General features: G+C 48.1%; 1 protein-coding gene across 2 annotated transcripts in view; it reads left to right on the top strand.

Annotated features, from left to right (window-relative positions):
* Positions 1 to 12,021, top strand: part of STK32B (serine/threonine kinase 32B) — a 440,698-nt gene that overhangs the window by 332,848 nt on the left and 95,829 nt on the right. For both annotated transcript variants that reach the window (XM_039468436.2, XM_074395883.1), the window contains exon 5: positions 10,551 to 10,588. In XM_039468436.2, the coding sequence (XP_039324370.1) occupies positions 10,551 to 10,588 (38 nt within the window). The remainder of the gene's footprint in view (positions 1 to 10,550; positions 10,589 to 12,021) is intronic.

Genomic DNA, 12,021 nt, shown 5'->3' with positions numbered 1-12,021 from the left:
CACCTATAAGATGGAAATGGAAGAGTGCCAGATGGGCATCAGAGGAGCTGGGCTCAAGTCATGCTTCTGCCACTGCTTTTGTTTTGTTTTGTTTTGTTTTGTTTTGTTTTGTTTTGTTGTTTTGTTTTAGGCAAAGTTTGGCTCTTGTTGCTCAGGCTGGAGTGGAGTGGCACAACCTTGGCTCACTGCAACCTCTGCCTCCCAAGTCAAGCGATTCTCCTGCCTCAGCCTCCCGAGTAGCTGGGATAACAGGCACCCTCCCACACCCGGCTAATTTTTGTATTTTTAGTAGAGATGAGGTTTGACCATGTTGGCCAGGCTGGTCTCGAACTCCTGATCTCAGGTGAGCCACCCGCCTTGGCTTCCCAAAGTGCTGGAATTACAGGCATGAGCCACCACGCCTGGTCACTTCTGCCACCTTTTAACTGTGACCACGGAGAAGCCACTTCATCTCTCCAAGCTGCAGTTTCCTTATCCATCGAAAAGAAGATAATGCTGGTCCTCTAAGACTGGCAGGTGGATTAAATAAATCACAGTATGGGAAGGGGCTTTGTGAGCTGCAGAACGGCACAGATGTGACAAATGGCAATCGTCATTTTGGAGTCAACTCTTCCGTGTTTCCTTCTGCCACCTCCTTTTCCTTCCAAACTCCTTGCTAAGTAGGGATGGGTGCAGGGGACAGGAGAACTAATCATCATTCATTGGACATCTTCTCTATGCTAGGAACTGCATAAGTCCTTGACACACATTATTTCATTTTATACCCATTTTACAGATGAGAAAAACTGAGACCCACACAGTATTAGAGTAAGGATTTGAACTGCTGTTGGTGCATAAAGGGCTTCAAAACGTGACCCATACTCACAGGCTGTCTTAGAGTCACTGCAGGACCGTAGGACCCTGGCTCTCCACACCCACCTGTTGTTTTCCATGTGCTACTGTCATGTCTCCAGCCTTGGGGAGCTCAGGGCCTGGTGAAGCAGGCTGACTATCATTGCAATTCAGTGTTCTAGTTGAAAGTAGAAAGAAATAGAACTGAGTTGAGTGCGTCTGTGCAGGCTACGTGGACTGAGGGGGTCCAAGCTTCTTAAGAAGATGACTCCCTCGCTGGCCCAAGGGAGGTGTGTCACGGGGCTCACCCATCCATGAAGGAATTAATTGAGCCTGGTGCATTCTCGGACATGTTTGTGAATCCCAAAAGCTTCGAAATCTCCTTGAGAATAATCTCCTTGGGAATAATTCGCTGAATGTAATTGCCTTAGTAGCCAAGTTAACATCCGGGCCCCATGGAGTGGCACAGCTTTTGAACTGAATTAATCATTGCCAGCCATGGTGATGTTTGTTCTCTGCAGGATTAAAGAAAAATCAACAACCCCCAGGCATGGCTTGACTGGATGTACTTTCTCTCCCAAAGGATAAAGCAATAAGAAAATGATTTGAGTAGCAGCATGGGGTTTTACAATAGAAATAAGACCGAACTACGTTATTAGACTGTGTGTACATTTTAAAAATTGCTTCCGTGCCTTCAGATGAAGTCATGGATCTCTTAACTGGTATATCCTGGCTGTCCCGCCTGTGGACTCTGTGACGACTCCTCTCACCTTGCTTTTGTTTTCCAGTAAAATAGCGGTGACAAAACTGCCTACCTGTGTTTATCTGCTAAAGCTGCCGTACGGAATACCACAGGATGGGCAGCTTAAGCAACAGCAGTCAGTGTTCTCACAGTTCTAGAAGCTAGAAGTCCAGGATAAAGGTGCCCACAGGGCTGGTTTCCTCTGAGGCCTCCTTGGCTTGCAGACGGCCACCTTCTTGCTGCTCTTCACAAGCCCGTTCCTCTGCACACAGGCCCCAATACCTTTCCATGCATCCTACTCTCTCTTCTTACAAGGACACCAGTCAGATTGGATTCGAGTACACTCTAATGTCCTCACTTTACCTTAATCACCTCTTGGAAGACCCTGTCTCCAAATACAGTTGCATTCAGAGACACTGGGAGTAGGGACCCCCACATAGCACTTTGGACGAACACCATTCGGCCCATCACACTACCCGGGAGGGCTGTGGGGTAGACTGAAAATGCCCCCCCAAAGATGCCAGATCTTGAACCTTTTAACTTGTGCCTGTGTCACCTGACAGGGCCAAAGGGACTTTGCAGATGTGATTTAGGTAAGGATCACGATGTGGGAAGATCTCCTGGATTATCCAGGGGACCCAGTGGAATTACAAGGCTCCTGCCAACAAGCAGGTGGTGGGGTCGGAGAAGCAGCAGGAGATGTAGCTGCAGGAGCAGAGGTGGGAGTGCCGCAAGGAGGGGCCAGCAGCCAGGGGACCTGGGCAGCCTCCAGGAGCTGAAAAGCCAAATCCCAGAGCTCCTCTGTGGGCTCCAGAGGGAGAGCACGCAGTCTGTTCACTCTTGACTTAGGCCCTGAGGCCCACTTTGGACTCGCGGGCTCCAGAACGGTGAGAGAATGGTGTGTTTGGTGTCTCTCCATTTGTAGTGGTCTTTCCTGCAGGTGTGAGTCCCTGATACAGGCAGTTGTGAGGATTTCACAAGGAGCACATGCCAAGTGCCTGGTACAGCCATTGGTAGAGAAGACACACTCGGTAGGGCTCAGCTCTGCTAGCCACAGCCCAGCCGCAGCCATCCTAGTTACAATGGGCAGTTTGGGCAGGGAGGCCCCACTGACAGAAGCTGCAGATGTCCCTTTTCATATGGATGCCGCCTGCCCTATGTGTCAAGGTGAAGTCAAGGTCCCAGAGGGTTGAGGACCCTGGGAGCTTTACAAGCTTCAAAGTCAGAGGAGGCCACGTTCAGCCCTTACGTAAGGTCTTTCATTTTTTCATATTTTCAGCAACATTTTTCTGAATAGCAGCCTGGCCCTGTTCAGAGGGCTGGTGCTCCCGTGATCACCCTGCCTCTGTCTTCACGTGGTCTTCTCCTCTGTGTGTGCGTGTGTCTCCTGGCAGCAGGGAGTAAATAGACAATGTCAAGCTGCACCATCAGGACTGAGACGTAGGAAAGCAGGGAGGGGCAGGGGCCAGAGGAGTTCTTTAGGTGGCACAGACTGAGTGTCTTTAATCGTAAAACAAAAGCGTATTCTCTTACAGTTCAGCAGGGGAGGCCAGACGTCCCAAATCGACATGCTGGCACAGCTGGTTCTCCTGGAGGCTCTGAGAGAGAAGTCTCCCGCGTCTCCCCCAGTTTCCAGTGGTCCCAGGAAGCCCATGCTATGTCATGGGCTGTTGGATACATCACTCCACACTCTGCCTCTGTCTTGATGTGACCTTCTCCTCTGTGTCTACCTATGTCTCTTTTCTCTCTTCTTTTAAAGACACGAGCACTGGATTTAGTGCTCACCCTAGTCCAGGACAACTTCCTCTTAACTTAGATGCAAGACAGAACTACCTTACTAGCAAAATGATAGTTTTCTGGAAAAGACACTATTTACTGGCACAGATAGACACACACTTTCCTGCAAAGACATTATTTCCAAGTAAGATCACATTCTCAGATACCTGGGTGACATGAATTTTGCAGAGACATCTTTCAGCCCTCGACAGTATCCCAGAAGGAGATTGCAACTGAGCTGTGCCCTGAAACCTGGGTCAGAGTTCAGTAGGGAGAAGGGTGTGCCCTCCAGAGATAAGGCCAGGGAAAGACTGAGGCATCCAGAGCACCCAAGGTGGTCTGGCCTGGCTGGGCCGCAAGGCACAGAGGGCCAAGCCTACTGGCAAGATCGGGAAATGCCTGAAGGCCTGTGGAGTCTGGCCATCAGATCAGTGCTTTCTAAACACTTGACCACAAATGGGCCTGGGGCATGTGGCAGCTGTGTTTCCATCTAAAATTGTGTCTTTGTGACTCTTCTGGGCTAGAATGGCTCCCTCTGCCTCCCCTCTCGTGAACGTGTGACGGTAGCACTTGGTGGTTATCGTCAATGACCTTGGTTGTTGGATTTTCAAGTTGACAAGCACATCTCAGTGTTCACTTTTCATCTCTGAGATTATCCTGGGACATTGACTGGAGCCTGGCTCCAGCACTGTCAGCACCACAGGGCTGTTAGGAGGATTTATGTAGAAAAGAGACAGGTTCAGATTTGTGCTTTGTAAGGACATCTGAGTCCTATTAAACAAGAAATGCAACCTTGCGTGTGGGCAGTGTAATAAATGAAAAGTTTCCTGAAATGGGAATAACATTTTTAAAAATCAAATCGGAACGGGCACAGTGGCTCACACCTGTAATCCCAGCACTTTGGGTGGCTGAGGTGAGTGGATCACTTGAGGTCAGGAGTTTGAGACCAGTCTAGCCAACATGGTGATACCCTGTCTCTACTAAAAAGACAAAAATTAGCTGTGTGTAGTGATGCACACCTATAATTCCAGCTACTTGGGAAGCTGAGGCACGAGAATCACTGGAACCCAGGAGATGGAGGTTGCAGTAAGCCAAGATCACACCACTACACTCCAGCTCGGGTGACAAAGCAAGACGCCATCTCAAAAAATAATAATAATTAATTGAAAAATCAAATCAGATCTTTATTATAAACATGTTCCTCAGATTATTACTGCCGACTTTAGAATTCTGGCAACCCTAATTCATTTTTTTTTTCATTTCCCCACCCATAGAGACAGAACATTGTTCTAGAGACCAACTTGAGAGTAGGTCTTATCTCCACCAGTGTTTGACCTTTGACAACTCACAAGCGGGAACCAGACACATCACTGAACCTCTGTCAGTACTTCTCTCTTTATCAATAAAATAGGAGTAGCAATACCGGTCTCTAAGAGTTGTGTGAAGATGGCAACATAGGGAGTGTCTCCCCAGCACCTGATAACAGCCAGCCACACCGCACATGGCTAAATCCACAGAACACTCTTCAGTTTGTCCGTGACACACAATCAACACTCAATAAAGTTTAACTGTTAATAGTGTCGGTACTGCTTTGAATGCTGAAGCATTGTGTTGGGGGCTGCTATTTGTCCATGGTCCCCACTCAACAGGAGCAGGAAACAGAAGTGAGAAAGAAGTCATATTTAATGAGTAGAGATGATATGTTGTCATTTCTTCATCGTTACTCAGTTTCTAGAAGAACAATCCATGCCAATACAGTGAGAGATTCTAAAACATGAGAACCAAGATCCTTAGCATCCTGTTCCACATCAGCTTGCTGGTGGCTGGATGCAAAGTCCCATTCAACCTGAGGTCAGCAGTCAAGGTGAAGCCCTCCCATTCTTTCCAACCCCCAGTAAATGTCTTCAGCCATCCTTCCCCAGTGCCAATTCTGTTGGCTCAACCTCCTACTGAAATGTCTTTATCCCACCCTGTTATTGTCACTAATAACAATCGTGCCTTTCCATGTGCCTGGCCATGTGCTGGTTGATGTCATGAGAACCATCTCATCCAATCCTCACTATAACCATAGAGAGGGTGTTATTATCCAGCTTATACATGAGGAAGCTAATGCTCACCATGTTAGTTCATTCTCACATTGTTATAAAGAAATACCGGAGACTGGGTTGTTTATAAAGAAAAGAGGTTTCATCGACTCATGGTTCTGAAGGCAGGACAGGAAGCACGGCAGCATCTGCCTGGCTTCTGGGGAGGCCTCAGGAAACTTACAGCCATAGCAAAAGGCAGAGTGGAAGCAGGCACGTTTTACATGACTGGAGCAGGAGTATGAGAGCCTGGGGAAGGGCTACACACCTATCACTATCTCACTATCATGATAACACACTATCGTGACAATAGCACCAAACCATTCAGGAGAAACCAACCCCATGATCCAGTCACCTCCCACCAGGCCCCACCTCCAACACTGGCTGTTACAGTTCAACAGAAGACTTGGGCGGGCACACGGGATCCTAACCATATCACTCACCAGGGCTGTGTGCCCTGTCTGCATGGCCAGCAAGAGGCAGAGTCAGGACGGGATCTTGAGTCTCTCTTCTCTGTCCTTTGCTACCTCCCGCTCCCTCTCGCATGCATATGGATAACATGTTCCCTTCACTAGTGGTGAAATAGCCACAGATTTTTACTTCACTTTGTCTAGCTTTGCCTCCAAGTTTTTGTATTTGTCTTTGCTGCTGTGTAAGATTGCCAGCATAGAATATTGAGAAACTCCCTGCCAAAAGGCACATGCAGAAATGTCCTGGTGGCCCTGCTTTGCAGTCTGTTCATGGGTACCTGTGGATCAGAGCCATTTCTATGCTATTTTTTAAAATAGCCCAGCTGACATTTTATGCTTTGTTTTATTTGAGGGCTGGGGAATAATTCAAGAGCAGGCCTAGGTTTTATAGCCCTGCATGCATACTTTCCATCAAAGTGTCATTTTGCCTAGCTCTGAAATTATGAGCCTGTCCTCAGAAAACATTGTCACCGCCTTCCCATCCATGCAATGCTCCTAATGCCCTTTCTGAACGTTCAAACGCATTTTCAACAGGATGACGCGCTGGAGCTGAGATATGATCGATGTAAAAAACAGAGCTGGAGGAAACATTCCTGAAACTGTCTATACTAAAGGCACTGCTAAGATACTTTACCCAGAAGATGCTATTCTTATTAAATCCCAAGTGATTCAGATTCTCCATCTCCTCCACACAGCTTTGCAGGCATCTGCCCAGAGAGTCTCCTGTGAAACAGACCTAATTTTCTAAAAGCTCAGGAATCTGCCAGTCTGCCTTTGACTTCTCCCCAGCTCCTTTTAAAAGAGCAATGTCAGTCCCATCGCTGTGACTTATTTCAGCACTTCTTCCTCGCTGCACTGGGACTGTGCAGAGTGCTGAACAAATGTCATCTCATTGTACACTCGGCAACAGTGAGATAGCCGCTGCTGTTCCCATTTCCCAGATGAGGAAAACGAGGCTCAGAGTAGGTAGCCTCAAATTATATAGCTAGAATATTCGTTTTCTATCGCTATGCAACTAATTACCACTAACTTTACAACTTGAAATAGCTCACATTTCTTTTCACTGCATTTCCGTGGCCCGGGAGTCCAGGTAGGCTTAACTGGATTGTCTGCGGAGGTTTTCACAAAACTACAATCCACACGCCCACCCGGCTGCATTCCTTTCTGGAACATGGGGTGGGGTCCTCCCCCAAGCTCTTGTGGTTGTTGGCAGATTTCAGCTCTTGTTGCTGTAGGACTGAGGTCCGGTTATCTTGCTACCCATTGGCCAGTGGTCACTCTTCCTCCCAAGGACACCTAGATTCCCTGCTATGTGACTGGCTCTCACATAGCAGTTCATGTCATGAGCTCTCACTCCAGTCTGCCGAGACAGAGTCATATAATGTAATGTCATCCCAGGAATGCCTTCCCACTGACTTTGCCCTGTGACATAACCGAATTAAGGGAATGACACCCATCACCTTTGTCAGCTTCCGTGTCTAGAACCACATCACAGGCCAGATGATTTATTCTCTCACCCTCCTCCTTCCTCATCTGCAAAATGAGAACTTGCTCCCTAGATGGTGCACAGATGGCTTTTTCTTGCCATTCAGATGTCAACCCAAAGTCACTGCTTCTTAAAGGTCTTCCTGACCATCTGCCAAAACTAGGGACCCTCTATTGGTCTCTTTTCTAGACTCTGGTTTGCCTTCTTCACCTGCTACAATGAACAATCCTGCGATTTATTTATGTACCTTCTGGCCTGCCTCTCCTAGAATGCAAGCTCCATTCGGCTGGGTCCGTCCTGTTCATGACATGCCTTCACGACCATAAAGGGGAAACCCCATAAATGCTTGAGATTCCACTCTGTGCTAAGAACCAGTACAGAAGCAACGTGTGTTACGTGTCAGAGATTTAATCCACACAGCAAAGGAAACTCAGGCAGAGACAGGAATCATGCAGATAGTCAAAGGCGAGGTGGAGTTGGAACCCAAACTGTCTAGCTCATGGGCTGGACTCTCCCAAACAGGACAGCCACTTTCTGTGGGGTCTAGGGACCAAGCTGGCAACATCTGTGCCCCATTCTGTTCTCAGGATATGAGACACTCTGAGCAGGTGCAGCGTAGATGTGGGGGTGGCCAGGCACTGGGCTCATCCAAGGCCATGCTGTGGTTAGTGGGGCCCTAGCTGCCCCTTGAGGTTTGCCCTCCCCTCCATCAGCTCTCCTTCCTTCATGCCAGTTGTGTTAGCTTCCTGGGACTGCCACAGCAAATTACTGCAAAATTGGTGGCTTAAAACAATACAAATTTATTCTCCCATAATTCCAGCTAGAAGTCCACATCGAAGCAGAGTCCTGGCTGTGCTTCCTCTGGAGGCCTAAGAGAGAATTCGCTCCCTGCATGTTCCAGCTCTGGGAGGCTCCAGGCATTCCTGATTTATGGCTTCATCACTCCAGCCTCTGCCTCCGTCTCCCCACGGCCTTCTCTCCTGTGTCTGTATTCAAATCCCTCCCTGCACTTTCCTCCTGTAAAGACACAAGTCTTTAGAGCCCTCCCTAAATCCAGGATGATTTATCTTTAGATCCTTAAATAATTACCCCTGCGAAGACTGCATTGCCACATAGGGTCCCATTCTGTGGTTCAGGATGGACATGAATTTTGGAGGGACACCATTCAACCCAGTACGCCAGATCATATCTTCTTGGGTCTGTCATCCCGCTCTCACCTCACCTGTGTCCTGCCTCTGACTCTATCTTTAGGCTACGGCCCTTGTAGGCATTTTGTAGCCCCCACTCCCCGGACCACAGCCACCTCCTCCCTGGTCCCCACACCCCACATGAAATCATCTCAGTCCTGGTGATACTTTAAGAGATAAGCCTGAACGTTTGCTGCTATGTTTTCATTCTTGACTGTTATTTTATTTTCTTTTTTATCAACTTTTGTTAAGAAACCCTGCTGGGAACCACCTGGGCAGGGTCCAAGCATTTGCTGACTTGATCCACAAACACTTGACTCTAGGTCTTCTGCCTTTTGTTTTAATTGTATAAGTTCCCAAGTTCATCCTTCCCATGAGGCTCCCTACGGGTCTCTGCAGTAATCCCGTAGTTCCCAGTGGAGGCTTTGTGACCTCAGCAGCAGGGGCCCACGTACTCAGTGCTGCTCAGTACTCATGGGCTTGCAAAGGCACGATGAAAATAAAAATTTTAATATGTAGGTTGAGTGCTTCTTTCGACCCTAAACCCATGGACATTGCATTGCATCACTACACAGAACCACAGCGTGTTTTCAGGTAGAATTCATATTGGATACACTCAGGAGAAGTTGCTCTTTCTTTCAAAGAAAGCTATCATTAGTCTCAGTAGATGTGACATTTGTTATAAACGAGCGAAAATTTATGCATTTGTAAAATCTGTGGTTTTAATGCAGAGCTCAGCAAGTGTGTACACGTCAGTAATAAGTAAGTTGAGTTTGAAGCTGTTCTTCTCTTCCTTTCATTCTTAAACTCAGTGGTGTTTCACGTGTGTCTACTACTGCGTCGGGCACTGTTCTGGATACGGGCATGTAGACACAAAGAAAGCAGAGCCTCAGCGTTCAAAATGTTTTACTTGGAAGAGAGAGACGCTTTGCTATCATGGTGATATAGAGCAGAACTTTCCAGAAACTCCTCAGCCCAGATTTTGCCCCACGTGGGTCACTATGTTACCCTTAAAAGAGGTCAGCATACTTTCTCCATAAAGGGCCAGGTAATAAACACTTTAGGCTTTGAAGGCCATGTTAGTCTCTGCTGCACGTTCTTCTGTGTGTGCGTGGGTGTGTGTCTGTTTTGTTTCTACAGGGCTTTAAAGATGTTAAATTGGTTCTTAGTTCCCAGGCCATACAAAGACTGGCCCAGGACTGAATTTGGCCAAGAGCTATAGTTTGCACATTTCTGACTGCCACAACTTACAAACCCTAATTTAGCTCTGCGGACGCCATGACACCTGCAGGGAGGCGTGGTGGGATGGCTCAGCTACCTCAGGGTAGGCAGGTGCCTCCACCTGCTGGTGCTGACCACATGCTCAGTGAGCAGTCGCTGCTGTTACCATTACAACTGGAGCTGAGAGGCTAAAAGCTAAGAATATTGGCCAGGTGCGGTGGCTCATGCCTGTAATCCCTGCACTTTGGGAGGCTGATGTGGGCGGATCATGAAGTCAGGAGTTCAAGATCAGCCTGGCCAACACGGTGAAACCCTATCTCTACAAAAAATACAAAAAAAATACCTGAGTGTGGTGGTGGGCACCTGTAATCCCAGCTACTCGGGAGGCTGAGGCAGGAGAATTGCTTGAACCAGGGAGGCGGAGGTTGCAGTGAGCCAAGATCGTGCCATTGCACTTCAGCCCAGGCGACAGTACAAGGCTCTGTCTCAAAAACAAACAACCAAAAAGCTAAGATTATTCCGGAAAAAATATTCAAACAATCTACTTGCACTTCCAGGAAAGAGAAGAGGAGATGAGAACACAGCTGTCCCATTGTCATACCAATTACTCTACTGCTCCCTGTCTGAGGCCTCAGGTCAGGGAGAGATGAGCAGCCTGGGTGTTGCCAGCATTTGTCCTGATGTGGTACTTGTCCATGTGCTCATCTGTGAGTTCAGGAACCACATTACCAGCTTCTTTGTTTTCTTTTACAGAGATATCAAGCCAGACAACATCCTGCTGGATGAACACGGTAAGCCCACTACGAATCCTTTACAGGGACTCTTGGTGGAAAGTTTGAGGTACTGGGAAATGGGGAGGGGGTGGGGATTGGGTCTTGCTGAGTTGGAGATTAGGGTTGGCTGGAAACCTTCTCTTGTTTCAATCCTGGTGAATGGACATCTGTGTAAATTTCTGGTCTGTGTCCTGCTGTGGTAAGTTGAATCAAAGTTACTTAAAGTGTTCACATCTGAAGTCATTGCTGTTCTATCCCTGTGTGAGGAGGACAGGGCCGCAGTGAGGACAAGCATGTGGTCCCTGGGTTCTAACCCCAGCTCCCTCACCTATGGACGGGTGGGTTCAGGAGTCTCCGACCTCTCTGAGTCTCAATGTAATTTTCCGTAAAATTGGGAAAAGGCACCTTGCAGGGTGGTCATGGGGATGAAATGAGAACATATGCCTAGCAAGCAGAGCTTAATACTTGATTATCCACTAAGCATTTACTCATCTGTCGGCTATGTCAGGCTTCTCAAAATTTCCTCTATATGCACACGGTTCTTCTAGGCATCTTCTCAAACTGATTTAGTAGGTCTGAGGTGGGACCAGACTCTGCAAAGTTCAGAGTCCGCAAAGCTCCCAGGTGGCTGATGCTGCTGGTCCATGGACCACACTTTGAGTAGCAAGGCACCAAGTCAGTGGCTCTCCAACTCTGGCCTCATCAGAATTACCTGTGGGACCTGGTAAAAACCAGAGGTCAGGTCTGGTCCTGCTTCAGCAAGCCTGGGCTCCTATATTCTGGATCAGAATTCTGGGGATGGGATGCCCAACAAAGTTTAAGAACCATGAGCCTAGGGCTCAGCCCAAGAACATTCAGTGGCCTTGACAATCAACTGTGGCTGATGCCAACAGTGGCCTTACAGCCTTGAAAACTAAATTCACTGGCACTGCTTCAGGGGCCCATCTCTCAGGGCCTAACATGGGGTTGGCTGGAGAGAGCAGGTGGGGATTCTTCTCAAGTAGGGATTCTCGTCTATGCTGAGGCCTTCAAGGATGAATGTGTCAAGTTTTCTGCGCAGCTCCCCCACTCTCCCTCCCCACCCCTGCAGGCTGAGATCATGGTTCTATCTCAAAGCTCCTCTCGAACCTTCCATGTGCCAGCAGCATAGCTTGGGGCATCCTAGCCTCATAGTGTGCATCCTTATGTACAGGAGTGGTGGATGGAACCATTTGCATCTCTGCATCAGATGCTGGAACCACACTAAGTGCTTTTCGGGCAGTGAGATTGAACTCACTGTGCTCCTGAATGGAAGGTGAGCAGCAGCCTCAAGATGCCTGCAGCATGAACAGAGCAGAGGATCCACATCAAGGCAGGAGAGGAAGCAAAAGCAAGGTCTTCAGTCTGTATCTAAAAGTCAGGATCTTCAGATGTGGTGTTCAGCTGAGCTCCCAGCCAGCTGAGTGTCCTTG

This window comes from Saimiri boliviensis, chromosome 3 (genome assembly GCF_048565385.1).
Source record: "Saimiri boliviensis isolate mSaiBol1 chromosome 3, mSaiBol1.pri, whole genome shotgun sequence".
Classification (NCBI taxonomy): Eukaryota; Metazoa; Chordata; class Mammalia; order Primates; family Cebidae; genus Saimiri; species Saimiri boliviensis.
The sequence above is the reverse complement of the archived record's forward strand: the minus strand, read 5'-3'. Positions and strand labels throughout refer to the sequence as shown.